The following is a 22825-nucleotide window of genomic DNA, read 5'->3' as shown; positions in this document are numbered from 1 at the left end:
TGAGGTAATCATGAGGTGGATGTAATCATGAGGATACATTAGACAAACCCGCATAAAGAGACATGCTTTATACAAAACTGTAATCTTAGAAAGTGCCAAGGTCAAGTGATTCTCATGCCTCAGCCTCCTGAGTAGCTGGCATTACAGGCGCAGCTGTAGTGATTCTCATGCCTCAGCCTCACGAGTAGCTGGCATTACAGGTGCAGCTGTAGTGATTCTCATGCCTCACCTCAGCCTCTCGAGTAGCTGGCGTTATGCCACCACACCCAGCTAATTTTTGTTTTTTTATTTGTTTTATTTTTTCTTCCCCCCAGAGTCTCACTGTGTCACCCAGGCTGGAGTGCAGCGGCATGATCTCAGCTCGCTGCAACATATGCCTCCTGGGTTCAAGCAATTCTCTTGCCTCAGCCTCCCGAGTAGCTGGAATTACAGGTGTGCACCACCATGCCTTGCTACTTTTTGTATTTTTATTAGAGATGGGTTTTCAACATTTTGGCCAGGCTGGTTTCGAACTCCTGACCTCGTGATCCGCCTGCCTTGGCCTCCCAAAGTGCTGGGATTACAGGCGTGAGCCACTGCGCCAGCCTTCATTTTTAAAAACTCAATGTCATACCCCTTTCAGTCTCAAAAATTCATGGTGTTTCAGGATTTCTGGGATCAAATGCCCACACTTTGAAAAACAAGGAAAAGTTTTACAAGGCAGCCAGAGCTTTAGGTTCAAGGTCTCATATCTATCGTGATCCCATGTCATTTCCCAGGGGGGGGAAAAACAAAAACATTGCTTTGAGATTTGGGAACATCCACACTCATTTCTGCATTCCCAATGAGGTGCTTAGACATGTGGCCTTCGCAGAAGGGGTTACCAAGCAACAAGGCTCCTTGGGCAGGAGGAGTCTGGCAGGGCTCTGCAACACTCATGGGTCTATACCTCTCCTTTCACAGCTGAGGTGGTGGGGGAGGCCCTGGCAGAGGGGAGGTGCCAGCACCACACAGTGAGTTTAAGGACAGGGCCAGGCCTGAAACCCAGGAGCTCAAACACCCAGGCAGGTGCTTTCTTTGCAAAAGCATGCATAGGGTCACACATCATGATTCCTGTGTGTTCAGGGCCACAGAGCCAAACTCTTCAGACATCATCGCTTTGATTCATCAACCTTGTAAGGTAGTTTGTTATAACCCCAGAGTCCACATTCCTATCCTCTTATTTCTACAGCCTATGCCATACAGCACACTTTCCATATTGCCTACAAAAGATTTGGGGAAAAAAAATCCTCGCTCAGTTACAACTTTAAATAGGTTGGTACCATAGAAACAATCCATAAGTGGCATTTCAAAGCTGATATATTTAAAGACTAGCACATGTACTTTTTCTAGGACAGTGACATTATACAGTTGCACATGGCTTATTCTTATTTTGCATCTTGTCCCAAAATATATATATGGTGTCCTGAACTTGGCAGAATTGAGAACCCAGATCAGCTGAGATTAGCAATTTGGTTTCCCTCTAAATGTTTCTTACAGATGGTTTCTACCCTATTTATCTTTCAAGAATTCGTGAAGACTATCCTTATATAGAAAGCTGGAACATGAGGTTCCATAGGCTTGGAGTGTTATCTGTAAATCACATATCCGCAAAACACAGTAAGGGGAGAAACCACAGCCTTCATCAGTCATTTATTCATTTAGTCATGAACAAATATTTAATGAGTACCTATGTGTTATCTATTGCAGTGTAACAGTTACCTCCAAATGTAGCGGCTTGCAACACCAGTAAACATTATCTCACATAATCTCTTTTGGTAGGAACTTGAGAGTGGTTTAGCTGGGTGGTTCTGACTCAGGGTCGTTCATGGGGTTGCAGTCATCTGAAGGCTTGACCAGGGCTCGATGACTAACTTCCAAGGTGCTTCTCTCACATAGCTGGCAAACTGGTGCTGGTTGTTGGCAGGTTTCAGTTTCTTGCCATGTGAGCCTCTACATATGGCTACCAAGTGTCCTTATGACATAGTGGCTAGCTTCCCTCAAAATAAGCAAAGCAAGAGAGAACAAGGCAGAAGCCACAGGGTCTTTTATGGCCTAGTTTTGGAGTCACACTGTCATTCCTGCATTTTTTTTTTTTTTTTTTTTTAGACTGAGTTTTGCTTTGTCACCAAGGCTGGAATGATCTCGGCTCACTGCAACTTCTGCCTCCCAGGTTCAGGCAATTCTCCTGTCTCAGCCTCCTGAGTAGCTGGGACTGCAGGCGCATGCCACTTTATTAGAGACGGGGTTTCACCATATTGGTCAGGCTGGTCTCGAACTCCTGACCTCAGGTAATCCACCTGCCTCAGCCTCCCAAAGTGCTGGGATCACAGGCATGGGGCATCACGCCTGGCCCATTTCTTTTTTTTTATTTCAGATGGAGTCTTGCTTTGTCACTGGGCTGGAGTGCAGTGGCACAATCTCAGCTCACTGCAACCTCCACCTCCCGGGTTCAAGCAGTTCTCCTGTCTCAGCCTCCCGAGTAGCTGGGACTACAGGTGTGCATCACCATGCCCAGCTAATTTTTATATTTTTAGTAGAGATGGGGTCTCACCATGTTGGCCAGGATGGTCTCGATCTCTTGACCTCGTGATCCACCCGCCTCGGCCTCCCAAAGTACTGGGATTACAGGCGTGAGCCACTGCACCTGGCTGCGCCTGGCCCATTTTTGCAATATCTTATTGGTTACACATTCAGCCCTATATAGGGTTGCCAGATGTAGTAAATAAAAATATAGGATGCCCAATTAAACTTGAAGTTTAGATAAAACAATGAATAACAGTATTTGTATGTATCGTAAAATATTGCAAAATATTAAAAAATTATCTGAAATTCAAATTTAACTACCATCCTGTATTTAATCTGGAACCCTAACCCTATTCAGTGCACAAAGGAAAAACATGCCAAAGTGGGGGTGAATACCAGGAGGCCAGGTTCACTGGGGGCCATCTTGGAAGCTGGCTTCTACAACCTTAACATGCTGGGCATGGTAGACTGGGAATAAATGGTAAACAATGAAAAACAATGATTCCTGCACTCATGCAGTTTGTAGCCTGTTGAATAAAATCAATTTGAATCAACCCAGCAGGAAAATAAATACAAAACCTTAACAATGATAAAAGTACTTCAGAGAGAAATAGTTGATGCTTGGGACAGGGATGGGGTCCTCATCAAAATGGCCCTTTTTTGTTTGTTTGTTTTGTTTTGTTTTTTGGTGCAGGGATGGGGTCCTCATTAAAATACCCACTTTTTTGCTGGGGGAGAGGGGGAACAGGGTCTTGCTCTGTCTTCCAGGCTGGAGTGCAGTGGCATAATCATAGCTCACTGCAGCCTCAACCTCCTAGGCTTAAGTAATCCTCCTGCCTCAGCCTTTCAAGTAGCTTGGACTACAGGCTACAGTAGCCAAACTCAGCTAATTTTTAAAGATCTTTTTGTAGTGATGAGGTCTCGCTATGTTGCCCAGGCTGGTCTTGAACTCCTGGCCTCAAGTGATCCACCCTAGCCTCCCAAAGTGTTGGGATTATAGGCGTGAGACACCTCACCCAGCCCATGTTTGCTTTACAGATTGAGTTTTTACATGTGATTTGATTTGTCTCTATGGGCATATAAGGGGTATATGGAGGGTTCTGTTGCTAAAAGAAGGAAATAAAACCCTGAAATGCATGGTTTTGAACTTTAGCTAAATCCATAAGCATGCACAAATGAGTGCATGTAAACATGGCGAAAACTGAATACGGTTTGTAGTCTACCGAACCGTTTTTACTAATGCTAATTTCCTGGTTTTGCTATTGCACTACAGTTGCATAAGATCAGCATTGGGGGAAGCCAGGTGAAGGATACATGGAACCCTTTGCACTACTTTTTCAACTTCACATGAGTCTATAATTATTTCAAAATAAAAAGTTAATAAACAACCCATTAAAAAAAAAAAAAGCAGCTGTTGTTTGGAAATGGAAGCAAGGTTAGATCAAAATAATCCAGACTTGGCAGGGTGTGGTGGCTCATGCCTGTAATCCCAGTACTTTGGGAGGCTGAGGTGGGTGGATCACCTGCGGTCAGAGGTTCAAGACCAGCCTAACCAAGATGGCGAAACCCCGTCTCTATCAAAAATACAAAAATTAGCTGGGCGTCGTGGCATATGCCTGTAGTCCCAGCTACTCAGGGGACTGAGACAGGAGAGGTGCTTGAATCCAGGAGGTAGAGGCTGCAGTGACCCGAGATCTCGCCACTGCACTCCAGCCGTGATAGAGCAAGACTCAGTATCAAAAAAACCTCCAAATTCATGAAAGGACTGGAGAAGGGACTGATGGGTGGAGCCAGGGGTTCTGTCTGAAGAAATCGAATTTTTTTTTTTTTCTTTTTTGAGATGGAGTTTCGCTCTTGTTGCCCAGGTTGGAGTGCAATGGTATAATCTCGGCTCACTGCAACCTCCGCTTCCCGGGTTCAAGGATTCTCCTGGTCAGCCTCCTGAGTAGCTGGGATTACAGGTATGTGCCACCATGCCCAGTTAATTTTGTGTTTTTAGTAGAGACAGGGTTTCTCCATATTGGTCAGGCTGGTCTCAAACTCCCGACCTCTGGTGATCCGCCCACCTAGGTCTCCCAAAGTGCTGGCATTACAGGTGTGAGCCACCACGTCCAGCAGGAATGGAATTCTTACTGTTAATTATCCTGAACAGTGTTGGTTTAGAACACAGAATAAGGCCAATTTTGAGGATAGGGGTAAGAGGTGTCCTCCTGGTTCTGGGCCCAGATGTGGGGTCCGGAGAGGCCTGGAACACTTCCGTTGGTAGGGCAGTTGTCCCTGGTCCCAAGGAAGAGGCTGGGGAAACCCTCAAAGAAGCCTGAGTTTTTGGGTGACCCAGCCTCTTAATTTAAATAGTAAATGAAAGAAATGTTTTCATTTTCTACCCCAAAATGAAGAAAGGAAACGTTCTGGTGACATCAGTGTATCCCAGAGATCTGAAAGCCATTTGCTGACCCATGATTGAGGCTGATCAATTGTTTTTTAAGGATAACTGTGGCCAATTGTTGATGGGTTTTCTGTTGTGGTGGTGGTTTGCTTTTTGCTTTTTGAGACAGGGTCTAGCTCTGTCAACCCAGGCTGGAGTGCAGGCAGTGGCACAATCAAGGCTCACTGCAGCCTTGTCCTGCTGGGCTTAAGTGGTCCTCCCACATAAGCCACCCAATTAGCTGGGACTACAGGTGCTTGCCACCATGCCCAGCTAATATATCTTTTTTTGAGATGGAGTGTCACTCTATCACTCATGCTGGAGTGCAGTGGCACAATCTCGGCTCACTGCAACCTCTGCCTTCCAGGCTCAAGTGATTCTTCTGCCTCAGCCTCCCGAACAGCTGGGATTATAAGCGTGAGACACCACATCTGGCTAATCTTTTGTTTTGTTTTGAGACAGGGTCTCAGTCTGTCACCGAGATTAGAGAATCTTGGCTAACCACCACAACTTCTGCCTCCCAGGCTCAGGCGATTCTCCTGCCTTAGCCTCCTGAGTAGCTGGGATTACTGGCATGCACCACTACCACCTGGCTAATTTTTTTGTACTTTTAGTAGAGAGATTTCACCATGTTGGCCAGGCTGGTCCTAAACTCCTGACCTCAAAATGATCCACCCGCCTTGGTCTCCCAAAGTGCTGGGATTACAGGTGTAAGCCATCGCACTGGCACCCGGCTAGTTGTTGTTTTTTTTGTTTTTTTTTTCTTTTTGTATTTTTAGTAGAGATGGATTTTTACCATGTTGGCCAGGCTGATCTCGAACTCCTGACCTCAGGTGATACGCCCACCTCAGCCTCCCAAAGTGCTGGGATTACAGGCATGAGCCATCATGCCCAGCTCGAGCTAATTTTTAAAACTTTTTGTAGAGACAAGGTCTCATTATTTTGCCAAGGCTGGTCTTGAACTCTTGGACTCTTGAGACATTTGTTTAGGGGGAAGCCAACACCATGTATGAAGTTTAACCACCCTGAGATGGCCATGTCCTGAAGAAGCCCCGTCTAGCCATGCAGAGAGACTACATGGATAACAGATATCCCATTAAGTCTCTAGACGCTCCAGCCATCCCAGCCCAGGTACCAGACAAATGAATGAAGAAACCTTCAGCTGCCATCTGACTAGAGAACCACCAGCTCACTCTAGTTAATTCCCAAAACTGAGAAGTGTTTTTTGTTGTTGTTGTTGTTTTGAGACAGGGTTTCACTCTGTCCCCCAGGATGGAGTGCAGTAGTGCAATCACAGCTCACCGCAACCTCCACTTCCCAGGTTCCAGTGATCCTACCTCAGCCTCCCCAGTAGCTGGGACTACAGGCACATGCCACCATGCCCAGCTATTTTTTTTTTTTTTTTTCTAGAGACCAGGGTTTCACCATGTTGTGCAGGCTGGTCTGGAATTTCTGTGCTCAAGTGATCCTCCTGCCTTGGCCTCCCAACATACTGGGATTACAGGCATGAGCCACTGCACCTGGCTAGAACTGAGATTTAACAAGTTGTGGCCAGGCGTGGTGGTTCACGCCTGTAATCCCAGCACTTTGGGATGCCGAGGCAGGTGAATCATCTGAGGTCAGGAGTTTGAGACCAGCCTGGCCAACATGGTGAAACCCCATCTTTACTAAAAATACAAAAATTAGCTGGGTGTGGTGGCAGGCGCCTGTAGTCCCAGCTACTCTGAAGGTTGAGGCAGGAGAATTGCTTGAATCCAAGAGGTGGAGGTTGCAGTGAACCAAGATCACACCATTGCGCTCCAGCCTGGGTGACAAGAGTGAAACTCTGTCTCAAAAAAACCAAACAAGTTGCTTTAAGTCACTCAGCTCGGGGCTGCTGGGTTGTGCCGCAAGAGACAAGTGGAACAATGAATGAGACTAGATGTCCTCTGCTACCCAATGACTGGTGACCATAAGCTTCCTGGGTCTGTAATTCCATCAGCTGTCCATCCCTTACCCTGGAGGGGTAAAGGATTTATTCTTTGGGTAGACATAGGTTAAGAGTTTTTTTTTCCCCCTAATGAAAAATTGCCACGTGCTTTTGAGGCCCTGGATGGCTCAACCAGGTTGGCGGCTGCTAACGAGGGTGAAGATCTGGGATCTAATTCAGTCCATCTGGCACATGTGCAGAAGACCATTCTCCAACCCCAGGTCAAGACTACAAATGGCTGGCTCTCAGTTGGACAAACATAAATCCTGATGAGAAGATATGGTTGGTTCATCACAACCTATCTTTTATTTCACAATAGTAATAGTAATCATTATAGCTACCATTTATTAAGCCTTCACCATGGGGCTGTAAGTCTTCATTGCTTAGCTTTACTAAACTAGATAATGTGTTTGCTTATCTCATGGATTTCTCTTAACCATCCCCTGAGATCCCCCTACAGTTCTTATCTGTTTACCCCCATTTTACAGAAGAGGAAAACTGAGGCTCAGAGAAGTGGAGTCACTTGGCCATAGTCACACAGTTGGAAAGTGGTAGAGCCAGGATGAGACACTAGTTCTGACTCCAAAGCTAGTTATATACAGTAATAGCACCCAAGTAATGTATAGATTACCATGCTTTCACATATGGCAAATTAAGGAATCAGAATGGATGATGCATGCTGCCCAAGCTGGACAGAGGATACGCCAGGGTACAAGTGACGGCTGACCCACTGCTCCATGGAACCCCCAAGAAAGACTCTAGAACAAAGCCCTGATTTCACAGTAAGATTAAAATTCTGCCCAAATCAGGGTTCATGGGTGGAATTAATCAAAAAAGTTAATATGTGTGCCTTTCACCCTAGCAATCCTACTTCTCATTTTGCAGAGACTCACTCATACAGTGGCACCAAGAGGTTATATGTGCAGGAGAATATCCACTGCAGCTTTGCTAGTAGCAATGAAAACTGCTAACAGCCTAAGGGCCTAGCCAAAGTGGAATGCTCAAAAAACATGATTTGCTCTGCCGGGCACGGTGGCTCATGCCTGTAATCCCAGCACTTTGGGAGGCCGAGGCGGGCGGATCACGAGGTCAGGAGATCGAGACCATCCTGGCTGACACGGTGAAACCCCGTCTCTTAAAAATACAAAATTAACCGGGCGTGGTGGCGGACGCCTACTCAGGAGGATGAGGTAGGAGAATGGCGTGAACCTGGGAGGAGCTTGCAGTGAGCCGAGATTGCGCCACTGCACTCCAGCCTGGGGGACAAAGCGAGACTCCGTCTCAAAAAAAAAAAAAAAAAAAAAAAAAAAGATGGTTTGCTCTAGAACAGGCAGCTGGTAAAAGGCATGGTGTTAGATCAGCACATGTTCACTTCAGAAGCGCTCCAGGAGCCAGGTGCGGTGGCTCAAGCCTGTAATCCCAACACTTTGAGAGGCTGAGGCAGGATTGCTTGAGCCCAGGAGTTTGAGACCAGCCTGGGCAACACAGTAATTCCCCTCTTTACAAAAAATAGAAAGTTAGCCCCGTGTCATGGTCCAGCCACTCAGGAGGCTGAGGTGAAAGGATTGCTTGAGCCCAGGAGTTAGAGGTTGCAGTGAGCTATGTTTGTGCCACTGCACTGCAGCCTGAGCAACAAAGCGGGACTCTGTCTCCAAAGCAAACAAACAAACAAACAATCCTGCAGAACAATCTGTTAAATTACATTTTGGAATAACCTACTCAAAATGGTTTTTTCCATACATCTTTAAGATGATAATATTTATATGTTCAAAAATTTAAAGTCTGGAAGACTATGTACAAACAGAAAATGGTAGCATTACCTTTAGGGAAGAAAGGAGATATTGAGAGGAGGTACAAATAGAGCCCCTTGCCTTCTTACCATGAATTCTGATTGTCCCATGTTTTACAATATATTCATGTAGTACTCTAAACAAAATCTTTTCAGATCAAATCAGAGGAGATGAAATGAGAGTGGATTCTGAGCCTAGTTTTTTTCAGGGAACAAGACCCAGTGCTACCACTTGGGGGCTAGAGACAGAAATTTTATTTATTTTATTTTATTTATTTTATTTTTGAGATGGAGTCTTGCTCTGTTGCCCAGGCTGGAGTGCAATAGCATGATCTTGGCTCACTGCAACCTCTGCCTCCTGGGTTCAAGCAATTCTCCTGCCTCAGACTGTCAAGTAGCTGCAACTACAGGCATGCACCACCACGTCCAGCTAATTTTTGTATTTTTGGTAGATGGAGTTTTGCCACATTGGCCAGGCTGGTCTCGAACTCCTGACCTCAGGTTATCTGCCCACCTTGGCCTCCCAAAGTGCTGGGATTACAAGCATGAGCCACCAGGCCCAGCCTCTTTATTTTCTTTCAGTGTTTTCCCAGAAAGCTCTCTGAATATCCAGGGTCTTCATGGATGGACTTCTCATAAAAGGTAATTCCTGGGACCAGACATAAATTTTTTTTTTGGTGTGTGTGGGGGAGGGGATGCACAGCTGTCACCAGATTCTCAAAGGGACAGTGTCACACTTAACAGAGCAAGGAGAGTAATCGGTGATTGGTGAATGATCATTTATCAGAGACTGTGTGTCAAAAATTTAAAAAATAGTAAGTAACTGCTGAAGAAATGAACAAAAAGGGTCACACCTTCAAAAAAGCCTAATTACCATTCCAGAGCAGTCTCAAGACAAGGAGAGATAAGAGCTGCTTCACACTGAGGGCTTATCTGGTACCAAGGACCACCACCAACGTCATCCATTAGCCATCCCCAATAAAACCATGAAGTTCAGCCTGGACAGCATAGAAAGATCTCGTCTCTACAAAAAAAAAAAAAAGATAAAGTAAAAATAAAAATAAAAAGAAGCCAGGTGTGGTGGCACATGCCTGTAGTCCCAGCTACTCAGGAGGCTAAGCTGGGAGGATCACTTGACCCTAGGAGACCGAGGCTGCAGTGAGCTATGATCACGCCCCTGTACTCTAGCCTGAGTGACAGAGCGAGATTCTGTCTGAACACACGCAGACACACACACACACTACGAACTTTTAACTTCCCCATTTTATAGATGAAGAGACAAAGTCTCAAGCCATACAGCCAGGAGGTCAGACTGACTCCAAAAACCCATGCTCCAAGCCACAATAAGTCACTGCCTTCCAAAAGCCTCATATTATCATGAGATATAAGGCAAGGAGGTATGGGTAAAACACTTTAACCCTTAAAGATACAAACTTATTGTAGGCCTAGTTCGTCCCTCAGCATTTGGTGACTGCTATAAAGGGTTAACTCAGCAGGCTTGAAGTGTCCAAACCCAGCACATCTCAAAGAAAAAACTGGCCTTAATGGGCTCCTGAGAGATAACCTCTAAGTCCTTCGAATATCCTCCCAAATAGGGGTGTCTTTATATACCTCAGGCCTTGGGCCATACCAGGCCAGATAGTTTGTGCTCATAATGTGGTTTACGGTGGGGACCTTGGGCCATGCTGTATAATTTTGACCTCTGGAGCGGCTGGTGATTACGTAACTAAAGTAAGTCATGTGATTGCCCCATGTGACTGACATGCAATAAAAACCTAGACCCCAAGGCTAGGGTGAGCTTTCTGGCTGGTAATATTTAGTATGTGGTGTCATGTATCATTGCTGGGAAAATTAAGCGTGTCTGTAAGACTCTACTGGGAGAGGACAACTGGAAGCTTGAGGCTGGTCTCTCCTGGACTCTGCCCTGTGCACCTTTTTCTCTTGCTGATTTTATTTTGAGATGGCGTCTTGCTCTGTCACTCAGGCTGGAATAAAATGGCACGATCTCAGCTCACTGCAACCTCCACCTCCCAGGTTCAGGCGATTCTCCTGCCTCAGTCTCCTGAGTGGCTGGGATTACAGGTGCACACCACCACACCCAGCTAATTTTTGTATTTTTAGTAGAGACGGAGTTTCACCATGTTGGCCAGGCTGGTCTCGAACTCCTGACCTCAGGTGATCCTCCTGCCTCTGCCTCCCAAAGTGCTGTGATTGCAGGCATGAGCCACTGCACCCGGCCTGTTTTGCTGATTCTAATGTGCATCCTTTTGCTGTAATAAACCATAACCATGAGGATAATAGCTCTTCTGAATTCTGAGTTCTAGCCAATCATCGATTCTGGGGGTGGCCTTGGGGATCCCAACACAAGAATTCGGCTGTGCCTTACATGCACCTATATTCCCCAGCTTTTTGCTCATCACAAATCTCCCTGACAAAATCCAGTATGGAAAGAAAAAAAAAAAAACCCTATTCATTCAGTAAAGTAAGGCATAAACAAATGAGCCCCTGTTCACTTTATTCAAAGAGTATTTTTTTTTCTTTGTGAAACTAGGTAGAACTGAGGAGGAATCAAAGAAAGCCTCATATATTAAATTCTTAAATAGATTCTTTGAATTCAAAGTAAGGGTCAATAGGAGAGGCACAGTTTGTGGGCCTTGTCCCAGCAAACAAAGCCACCAAGGCAGTCCTGCAAATTAAGGAGGATGGCAAATCTTTCTCTTAAAAAAAAGTTCTTGAGGGGAAAAATATAAAATACCTAAGTTTCAAAAGCCGGACTACTTCCATACCCTTCGTTCTCTACCCTGGCGTGTCCAAAGATAGAGAGTTTCAAGGTACATTTTCAATGATTCAGCTTTTGCAAACATATGCAAATACATTCCTCATCAGCAGTCCTGTTTTGGCGATTAATAGCAAGCAATATGCTTGGATTAGAGGTCCGATTTCCACTTAAATGCAGTTTCTTCTCTTCTTGGCAATGAAGTTCATTTGCAGAGATCTGAAAGGGGGGAAGACTGTGTTAGACTCAGAGTAACAATTCTGAAATAGATCATTTATATTTATACATGTGATTGCAGAACATACTGTCTTCATCCATTCGCATAAGCATGTAAGGTTTTACGAATGCATCCCAGATGGCCAGAGAGAGTTTAAATTTAAAAATGTTTCCTGGGTTCTTCCCCACATGTCATCTTGCATCCACTGGACCTCAAATATACACTTTTCTATGGATACAGAGCAAACGACAGTGATTATGTGATAAATACTGATGAATTCTTGGAGGCAAGGGCAGGATTCATGTTTGTTCAAGACCAACTCTGTATCCAGGATCAGCTAAAGCGCCGTGTATATGACATCTCATTTAAACAGTAAAACAAGTAACAAATCTGCCTTTGTCAATGAGAAGGTCCAGGAGTCTACTAATGATAGGGAGGAAAGCTGTTTTTCATGACAGGGTTCTTTTTTGGAATAGAACTATGGGATCTTGGGTGGGCGCAGTGGCTCATGCCTGTAATCCCAGCACTTTGGGTGGCTGAGGCAGGCAGATCACTGAGACCAGGAGTTCGAGACCAGCCTGGCCAACATGGTGAAACCCCATTTCTACTAAAAATACAAAAATTAGCTGGGTGTGGTGGTGCCCACTTGTAATCCCAGCTACTTGGAAGGCTGAGGCATGAGACTCACTTGAACCCCAGAAGGTGGAGATTGCAGTGAGCCGAGATCGTGCCACTGCACTCCAGCCTGGGCAACAGGGTGAGACTGTCTCAAAAAAACCAAAAAACAAAAAACACCTAAAAAACAAAAACTCTGGGATCTTAGTGCAACTCAAGATGGGAACCCTGATAATGACAGAGTCCTTGCAGATTGGAGCAAAGTAAATTGAAAGAAAAACTAAAACATATGCCAATTGTTTAAAAATAGATGAAGAGACTAAAAATAAGAGTCCAAGCTGGAAGCTGTGTTTCAATGTAAAATAACCTCCCTTGAGGTTTTCTTGAACCTGATCATAGAGGCTGGGGGACAGAAGGAAGCGAGCTCACTCATGCAGCCTTAACTCCAGTGCCCAAGTCCACAGCGAGGGCCCAGCACTTCACAGTTTCCAAGCACTCCCACCTGGGCCAGCTCACGCCATCTTATGGCCAACCTCAGAGGTGGGCAATGATGAATCCCCATTCTCCAGATGAAGAAAACAGGGGCTGAAGGAAGTTAAACCTGGAGTTCTTAAATCTTTGAATTGCCAAGTTCAAAAAATCCCTTTCCCCACCCCTTAGTAGAATATGGATGGATAAATGTGCACTTAAAATCATTCACTAGAAGCAAACCTGGGAGGAAGTCTGTCCCTTGATGGCTGTGTAGCCTTGGGCAAGTCAAAGCCCTTCTCTGTGCTTTGGTTTTCTCTTCTGTAAAATGGAATGATCATGTCATCTGCCTCCCAAGGATGCTGAGGGTTAAATGAGTAACACAGGACCAGTACCTGGCCCAATGGCCATGGGGGTTATTCTTAGAACATAACTGCTTGTGACTGTTATTAGAACATTAATTGCTGTGGCCCAACGCTGATGCTGTTTGTAGAAGCCAGACTGGCAGACAGCATTCTGTGCAGAAATGGTTCTGGAATCTCCCCGTCCCCCATCATAGGGGTCCTTCCTGCCCCGTCCCCAGTGTCAGACAAACCTTTTTCTGGTTGGTTCAGCGTTAATCCCTCTCCCTGTCCTTGATCCAGAGCTAGAAGACTAAGCCTTGATTCTATAAATAGCATCCCCAGTCTGTCACCATGGAAACCTCTGATGGGGCTGGGTCAGCCCACCCTAGTGGACATGACTCCCCCAGGGAGGCTCTGGAAGGACAGAAAAGTGGCTTTTCAGAAAAGTGGCTCTGGGGCCACCCAGAAGCAGCGGGAACCCCCAGTGAAGTCCACAGGCTTACCTGGAAATCACGAGCTTCCTAAGTGGGAGGAGGTGCTGTTCTGGTTCACCTGGAGAAAGACAATACACAGAGGAAGGGGTCACAGCCAGGTGGGGGATGCCTCACTGTCTTGAGGGTCACCCCTCAGCATCACTGAGGCATGCACATGCTTACTCATGGAGTATTTACTGTACATCTACTATGTGCCATGTGCTGGGATAGCATGGTGAGTGTGACAGACCCAAACCTAGGATCACGGAACTTACGTTCAAGTTGGAGAAAAAGCGTATTGAACATGCACAGATGCAAGATCATGTCAAACCTGCGCAATGTGACAGGCTGCTATGAGTGATCAGTATCTGTGCTATTTCAAAAACGGTGGCCAGGAAAGGACTCTACATGATGGCATTTCAGCTGTGGTGTAATAATAAATATTTGGTCACTGTCCCCAGTTCCTGGCACACAGCTCCCCAAACCCTTGGAATCTCTGAAAGAATAAGGGTATCTTGGCTGGGTGCCGTGGCTGACACCTGTAATCCCAGAGCTTTGGCAGGCCGAGGTGGGTGGATCACTTGAGGTCAGGAGTTCGAGACCAGATTGGCCAACATGGAGAAACCCCTTCTCTACTAAAACTACAAAAATTAGCCGGGCACGGTGGCCAGTGCCCATAATCCCAGCTACTTGAGAGGCTGAGGCAGAAGAATGGCTTGAACCTGGGAGGCAGAGGCTGCAGTGAGCCGAGACTGCACCATTGCACTCCAGCCTGGGCAACAAGAGGAAAACTCCATCTCAAAAACAAAAAACAAAAAACAAACAAAAAGGGTTAGGGCAGTTTATACTTCCCTGCAGTGTATGACGTATGCAAGATGTCTAGCTGACCTGGGACTGGTTTTTGTTGCTTTTAGGAACAAAATACGAAGGAACGGCATACCCCCACGCTCAGGAGGGCTGCCTTGCAGGTAAGTTGTGTCAAGCCTCTATTTCCAACCCTCATCTCCCTACTGTCCTCCACTGTGCACATAATGTCATTCTGGATGTCGTTAAAAACTGGAAATGGTCTGGAATAAGCTGTTTAGTAAATGGTAGCACATGCATTCCACAGAACGCTATGTAGCCGTCCAAAATGGTGCCGGTGAAACTCAAAAGATAGGAAAATATTAAGAAAGCAAAACAAGGCAGCTTGAACATTAAAACGGTAATGAACATTCCTGTAAATCACATTGGGATAGAAACAAACAAAAATATAATTGCAACGAATGCAAAAGTGCATATGCATTCCAGAGGTTTCGGCCACCCTCCCCGCTTTCAGGTGTTCACGGTTCCCTCTGCTGGGAAGCCTTTTCTATCCAGAGCTTTGTGTGGCAGACCTAGTTTTAATCTTTCAGATATTGGCTTATGGGTGTTTTCCAATATCAGTGACCAATTCTGATTATCTGGATACCAATTGGGCGTTCAACAATTCAGTTCAGTTCTGACACCGACTCCCAGACTTAGTTAGCATCAGCTGCCATAGATTAAGGGCTCAGTTCCCAAACTGCCCTACTTTAGATGCCAGCTGCAATGGGGTGCGCAGGCTATCCACACTTCTTCCCAGCCAACTACAGATCTGGAGGTTCCCACAACCCCCACTCTGGTTTGATAATTCACTAGAACAGCTCAAAGGACACAGGAGCACACTTTACTAACTGCTACCTGTTTACTATAAATAATACAGCTCAAGCTTGGGCAACATGCCAAAACCCCGTCTCTACAAAAAAAACACAAAAATTAACCGGGCATGGTGGTGTGTGTCTGTAGTCCCAGCTACCTGGGAGGCTGAGGTGGGAGGATTGCTTGAACCCAGGAGAAGGAGGCTGCAGCGTGCCATGATCACACCACTGCATTCTAGTCTCAAAAAAAAAAAAAAAAAAAAAAAAAAAGGAAAGAAAAGAAAGAAAGCCCAAGAAAAAAGTCCCCACAAAGTCCCTCCAACTGCATTCAAGCCAGAAGATGTAGTGAAAGGCTGCTCCATGACAGAAGGGCCACTAAGATGTGCCCCAGCCGGATCAGTGCTTAGAGACCCTCTAGTCCAGCCCACATCACCACAGCACCCCCCACTTTTTTTTTCTTGAGATGGAGTCTCGCTCTGTTGCCCAGGCTAGAGAGTGCAGTGGCGTGATCTCAGCTCACTGCAACCTCTGCCTCCTGGCTTCAAGCGATTCTCCTGCCTTAGCCTCCCGAGTAGCTGAGATTACAGGTGTGTGCCACCACGCCTGGATAATTTTTGTATTTTTAGTAGAGATGGGGTTTCACCATGTTGGTCAGGCTGGTCTTGAACTCCTGACCTTGTGATCCACCTGCCTCAGCCTCCCAAAGTGGTGGGATTACAGGCAGCCAGCCCGCATCCCCCTTTTTAAAATGGGAAAACCATTAACCAGAGTAGAGAAGTGACACATCCAAGGGTATACAGCCAGCTGGAGGTATAGCTGAGAAAGACAGAATTCGGAATTCTCCTTGGGGTTTCTAACCTGAAAATATCCTTTCAGATTGGCTGGTGTTTTGTAGTCCCCTTTCAAGACCTAAGGAAGAGAAAAAGAAGTATCACTATTATGAAAATGACCAAAAAATAAAATTTTGTCATTCCCAACACATCTAGTCATCCACCCATCCACCTCGCCATCCACCCATCCATCCCTCCATCCATCAAACATTGATTAAGCTCCTCTTCTTCCAGGCATTATTCTATGTATTATGTCTGGTTTACACAATGTTAACCAATAATTGAAATTCCTGTTTCCCTAGAGCTACCGTTCTAGAGGAGGCACCAGATGAACACACAAGAAACAATAAACACAAATAAACAAGGACATAGCAAACCATGGGAACTGTTGTGAAGAAAATACAGTCAAGAGGTGTGATTAGGAGTAACCAGGGGGATTCTTTTGAGTGGATGGTCAAGAAGGGACTCATGTCAGGCGCAGTGACTCACGCCTGTAATCCCAGCACTGCTGGAGGCCAAGGCAGGAGGATCACTTGAGTCTAGGAGTTTGAGACCAGCCTGGGAAACACAGCAAAACCCCATCTCTACAAAAATTAAAAATTAGCTGGGCGTGGTGGCATGCACTTATAGTCCCAGCTACTCTGGAGCTACTGCAGCCTTGGTTGCAGGATTGGTTGAGCCCGGGAGGTTGAGGCTGCGTTGAAGCATGATCACATCACTCCGCTCCAGCCTGAGTGACAGAGCGAGACCCTGTCTCTAAGAAAATATAAATAAAAATAAAAAGGGCCTCTTGAAATAGATAACCTTTGAGTTGAGACCCAAAGGACAAGGAAAAATAGGTAGGCTAAGCTCAGAAGAAAAAGCCCTCCAGGCAGAGGCAACAGAGCAAAGGCCCTGAAGTTAGAACCAGAACATTTCAGGCCTTTCCGCTAGTAGTCATGTTTAAAAATAAAATGAAACAAGGGAAATTAATTCAAATAATATCTTTTATTTAATTTGATATAGCTTTTTTTTTTTTTTTTTTTTTTTTTTTTGAGACAGGGTCTCACTCCCATAGCCCAGGCTGGAGTGCAGTAGTGCAATCACGGCTCACTGCAGCCTCCACTTCCCAGCCTCAGGTGATTCTCCCACCTCAGCCTCCTGAGTAGCTGTGACTACAGGCACGCGCCACCATGTCCAGCTAATTTTCTGTATTTTTAGTAGAGATGAGGTTTCACCGTGTTACCTAGGATGGTCTCAAACTCCTAGGCTCAAGCCATCTGCCTGCTTTGGCCTCCAAAAGTGCTAGGATTATAGACATGAGCCATCATGTCCAGTCTATCTAATATATGAACATCTCAATATGTAATTTACATAAAAGTGACTAATGAGAAACATTACATACTTGTTTTTTTGTCCTAAGTCTTCAAAATCTAGTGTGTATTTTACACTAACAGTACCTCTCACTTTGGACTAGCCTCCCTTTACAGGATCAGTGGCCACACATGGCTAGTGGCTACCATATGGGCAGTGCAGGCAGAGACGATTTCATCAGCATAGATGTCCTTTTAGCCACTGCGTTTACTGAGTCCCAGGATCCATTATTGGAACACACAGGGTCCACAGCACACACAGAAGCACACAGGCATGCATGCACACTCACAGGGCTTAGTGAGAGGACTTATCTTCGCAGTAACAGCCAAGCTATGGCAAAAATTAAACCAGGGATCTAGCACTTGCCAAGACGTGTTGACCGCCCCAGGCAAGAAACCTCTTGGGATGAAAGTGAGAGACAGCTTCTATTTTAAATAAACAAACACAAAAAGCTCCAAACAGTTGATGTTAACCACCAGTGCTCATGAAAATTATTTATGTTTTATAAAATACATAAAGTCGGGCCTTACTCTAGGAACTTCTGACCCATAGCTTGGGGCAAGCCAGGGGCAGCCAGCCACCTTTTAAGGAGACCCCAGAGGAGCCACTGCTGGGCCCTTGGCTGAGAACGGTGAAGTAAGCAACACCCCAGCCCACTACTGCAGTGTCCCCAGCCGGTCCTCGCCTCTGCTTCTGAGAAGCACCTGGGGCTGGATTGTGAGATCACTACCATCTTCTTTTTAATCCAGTTAATTAATTTTTTATTATGATAATACATGTACAGCCCATAGGTAGATAAAAGTATGTAAAACACGTAAGTAGGCTTTAAAGATTACTATTATGAAGGAATAATAACAAAATAAAAATCAATAATAATATTTATAATAAAAAAAACAAACCACATCTGGGTTGCAGCCATTCACCTGTCAGTGTTGGCTGGGTACGTACATTGAATCTCTGAGTATTTCCGTAAATAGATGTCTGCAAAATCAACTAATGTCAAGAGGAAGAGGAACTCACGAGACCCACAGACAAAGCTTACCCTTCAATTACAAGGGCACAGCCCCCAAAGCTCAGTGTTGGTAAATTCTCTTTGTGAAAGAGAGATGAGCGAGTGTTGGAGAGGCAGGCGCTACTGACTTACTAGCACCAAACAGAAACTTTCTCGTTGAGCCAACTGAAGGGTTACGGAACTAAGAGACGATTAACTTTTTTCCGTTGTGATTCAATACAAGAACTGTTCACTTCCTAAAATCAGCACATGCTCAGAAATGCTGAGCTTAGCTTAAAGACTCTGGGTCTTAATGATGTAAGGGCTCTGAAAGCTCTTCCTCAGGCCTCGGTCCCGTTTTCAAATATTTGCCTATAAGGAAGTTAGAACACAGCACTTCAAGTAAACTAGAAGCTGTAACGGCAATGTATACATAAAGCCATCAACGTGCTAACTGTTCTTTTACCCAGTGGGTATTAGCCTCCTTTAACACTTCAAAAGCATTTTGTCAGTCACTGGAGGCTCACACCTGTAATCTCAGCACTTTGGGAGAGTGAAGCAGGGGGATCCCTTACGGCCAGGAGTTCTAGACCAGCCTGCGCAACACAGCGAGACCCCACCTTTATAAAAAATAAAATTAGCTGTGCATGGTGGCGTGCACCTGTAGTCCTAGCTACTCAGGAGCCTGGGGTGAAAGGATGGCTTAAGCCCAGAAGTATGGGGCTGCAGTAGCTATAACTGCACCAATGCACCCAGCTTGGGCAACAGAGCAAGACCATGTCTCAAACAAAACAACACAAAACAAAAAAAGTCATTTCCCTTCACCACCTTAACCAAGGATAATTTTAAACGTAATGTAAACAGCCCCAAACTCACATTTGTCTGAGAAATCAACATTAAACCTTATCAGGCAAGAAAGGGACCAATATCTTATTTATTTATATCCCCTCTCAACAAAGGCTTGAGGTGCTTTACAAACAGATAAACAAATAGCCAGGGAAATAGGGGTAAAAGTGTAAATAAAATTAGAGAAGTAAGATGAAATTAGTGTACAAGCTGGCCTGCTGTTAAGAGTATGAGAGATAGGCTACCAGTTGACTTTGAGCTTCCCTGTAGCCCAAGCAAAACGGAAATCCAAGCAATCATGCAGTTCACTGTGTCCATCAGATAGAAACAAATCAGATGACCAGGAATTGAGAGACTGAACATTTCCTCAGGTGGCTGGAGCTTCCACATCTGCAAAAACCCCAGATCCCCAAGAGCACACTTCCGCAAGTACAGGTGCACACTCACCCGCTGTGTGTTATTGACGACGATGGGGTCAGGGTTGCCGTAGTTGGGGGGGTTTGCATAAGGGTCATAGCCGAGCTGAGCCAGCATGGGGGCGATCTGGGCCATGTCCCGCACCACGTCCCCAGGGATGTGGCCAGTCCACTTGGAGAGTGCTTCCAGGTTAACAGGCTTGATGACCTGGTCCGTGGACCGCTCGATCCTGGGGAGAGAGAAGAGGCTGGAGAGGGCAGGGCAGACCCAGATGGTGCCTGAGCGGGTTCCCTGCTCAGCCACACTGGGGCAGCAGGAAAGACTGGAGAAACTTGGCCTCTACCTAGCTCTGCCCCATCAACTGTGAGACAGCAGGTGAGTCATTTTTGCCTCCTCATACCTCCTCTGTACAATGGGAACACAGCATGCAGTGAGAAGTCAGAAGAAAGTACTAGCAGTATACACCATGGGTACATACATTCTGCTTTCTTGACTTCTCCAGCTTAAAAAATAACAACAGTTTAGGTCAGGCACAATGGCTCGCACCTGTGATCCCAGCACTTCAGGAGGCCAAGGCAGAAGGATCGCTTGAGCTCAGGAGTGTGACACCAACTTGGGCAATGTGGTGAAACCCCATTACAAAAATAAGCTGGGCATGGTAACAAGTGCCTGTAGTCCCAGCTGCTCAGGAGGCTGAGATGGGAGAATTGCTTGAGCCCGGGAGGTTGAGGAAGCAGTGAGCCTGAGCTGTGATTGTACCACTGCACTCCAGACTGGGCAACAGAGCAAGACCTTGTCTCAAAAAAAAAAAAAAAATTTGTCCCTAAAAAAGTAATAAAACACTAATGATAAAGCTAAAAGCCAATGTGTTCATCACTGTCAGTCCATCAGCTTCCTACAGGTACTCAGCCTTTGCACTGTGGAGCACACCACTCTCGGTAACCTTTTCCTGTAGGTGGATAAGAGCAGACCAGGGAGCCAGACTGCCTGGGTTCAAATGCCAGCTGTTCCCCAGCTGTGTGGCCTTGGGAAAGTTACTTCACCTCTCTGAGCCTCAATTTCCTCTTCTGTAATTGGCAGTGATAACAGTACCTACCTCACTGGGGTGCTCTGAAGAGTAAATGAGTTAATACAAAGAAAGTGCTTAGAAAAGCATGGGCACATTCTAAGTTCTTTTTTCTTTTTTGAGACGGAGTCTCACTGTGTTGCCCAGGCTGGAGTGCAGTGGCACGATCTTGGCTCACTGCAACCTCCGCCTCCTGGGTTCAAACGATTCTCCTGCCTCAGTCTCCCAAGTAGCTGAAACTACAGGCGTGCACCACCATGCCCAGTTAATTTCTGTATTTTTAGTATAGACGGGGTTTCACCATGTTGGCCAGGTTGGTCTCAAACTCCTGACCTCAAGTGATCTGCCCACCTCAGCCTCCCAAAGTGCTGGGATTCCAGACATGAGCCACTGTGCCCAGTCAACACATTGTACATTCTTAATAAGGGTTAGCACGCTGTCTCGTGCTCGCTCTCTCTCTCTCTCTCTCTCACACACACAAACACGTCTGCAGCTATAAAACAAATACGCTATAGTTTTTTTCGCCACTCAATATCCCATTATTTTTGCCAGCTGTGTAGCCTTCCTCCATCACTTATTTTTCCATTCCCCTAAAGACAGACATTTTGGTTGTTTCCAACTTTTTGCTGCTACCATGGAATAACCATCATCTTCAACCTGCTTCCTAAACTCTTCCCAAGCCACCGGAATGACGTGGATCTTACCAATTATAACTCAGGGGCCTGACAGGATGAATGGTGGGGAACCCCCAGGATCAAGGGCCTAGTTCTAAATGCTTTCATCCCAACTAAGAGGTGACTTGGGAAAGAAGAACAGAATGAGGCAGCAAAAGGAAGACCAGACTGGGCGTGAGGTGAAGAGAATGGGGGAAGGTGAAATGGTGTGGACTGGTGGGTAGAACACAGATTCAGAGGCTGCAAACCTGGATTTAAATCTTAACTCTACCCAATATGTCAAAAATCTTGAGTATGTGCATGGCTTTTGCCAAAATCCTTGTGTCTCTAGGAGTTTATGGCGCAGAAATGAGGGGGACACATCCCAGAACATGAATGAGGGCAATGCTTGATACACATCAGTAAAACTGGAAATAAATGAAGTGTCCAACAATAGGGAATGTGAAGTTGAATATGGCAATCCCTGTAGCAGCCTGTTGCACAGCTATTCAAAATGATGCTGCAGGCCAGGCGCGGTGGCTCACGCCTGTAATCCCAGCACTTGGGGAGGCCGAGGCAGGCAGATCACCTGAGGTCTGGAGTTCGAGACCAGCCTGGTCAACATGGCAAAACCCCATCTCTACTAAAAATATAAAAATTAGCAGGGTGTGGTGGCGGGTGCCTGTAATCCCAGCTATTCTGGAGGCTGAGGGAGGGAGAACTGCTTGAACCCGGGAGGTGGAGGTTGCAGTGAGCTGAGATCACGCCACTACATTCCAGCCTGGGTGACAGAGCGAGACTCTGTGATGACAACAACAACAACAACAAATGCTGCTGCCGAAGAGTGCTGGCTACCACTGGCAAGGGCTCCCATACCACCATGGAAAAAGGCTACAGAGGAGTATGTTTCATTGGACTCCAGTTTCATCAATAGGCCCCGAAAATGGTGCAGCAGGCCACGCATCAAGATCTGGGTGGTGAGATCACGGCTTGTTTCTCCTTTCTTCTTTGGTGTATCTTTTCTAATTTTCTACAGTAAAGATGTATTACTTTGGTAACCTAATATTTTTGTCATAATAATTTATAAAATCCTAGCTCCAGCATCAACTGGCTGGGGTACCTGGCATGTAGGAACTTCATTGCAAGGGGAGAGCAGCTGCGAGACTCTAGCTCTGCTCTGGGTCTGGCAGGGGCCCAGCAGGACCAGCCATGGGGAAGAACCATCCTTTGGCTGAGCTCTCAGGATATCCAGAGCCTGATCAGGATGGGAAAGCGCAGAGACTGCATACTCTGCTCCAGCATTGTTCAAAGTGCTCTGGGTCTCAGGATAGGGACAGCAGCTTTTCCAATGGAAGAAGGCAGGGAGGAAGGGACAGAGGGAGGAAGGAAAG

General features: G+C 45.9%; 1 protein-coding gene and 1 long non-coding RNA gene across 18 annotated transcripts in view; one reads left to right on the top strand and one right to left on the bottom strand.

Moving 5' to 3' along the window:
• Positions 1–9217: 9217 nt before the first annotated feature.
• Positions 9218–22497, top strand: LOC108580703. The gene is made up of 3 exons (XR_004178928.1): positions 9218–9369; positions 14535–14588; positions 22215–22497. It is a non-coding gene; the product is annotated as an uncharacterized LOC108580703 (long non-coding RNA).
• The window catches only part of TPST2 (tyrosylprotein sulfotransferase 2), a 63314-nt gene continuing 51694 nt past the window's right edge, over positions 11206–22825 (bottom strand). For 10 of the 17 annotated variants that reach the window (XM_031656387.1, XM_031656390.1, XM_031656388.1 and 7 more), the window contains one exon: positions 19359–19944. In XM_031656387.1, coding sequence (XP_031512247.1) covers positions 19497–19944 — 448 coding nt within the window. In that variant the 3' untranslated portion in view covers positions 19359–19496. Of the gene's footprint in view, positions 11723–11808; positions 11949–13046; positions 13125–13398; positions 13562–13650; positions 13700–16136; positions 16188–19358; positions 19945–22825 lie in introns of those variants that run through there. The other 7 variants (XM_009216979.4, XM_017945189.2, XR_002515342.2 and 4 more) reach the window with 6 other exon arrangements.

Source organism: Papio anubis, chromosome 16 (genome assembly GCF_008728515.1).
Source record: "Papio anubis isolate 15944 chromosome 16, Panubis1.0, whole genome shotgun sequence".
Classification (NCBI taxonomy): domain Eukaryota; kingdom Metazoa; phylum Chordata; class Mammalia; order Primates; family Cercopithecidae; genus Papio; species Papio anubis.
This window is presented reverse-complemented; position numbering and strand designations above follow the sequence as displayed.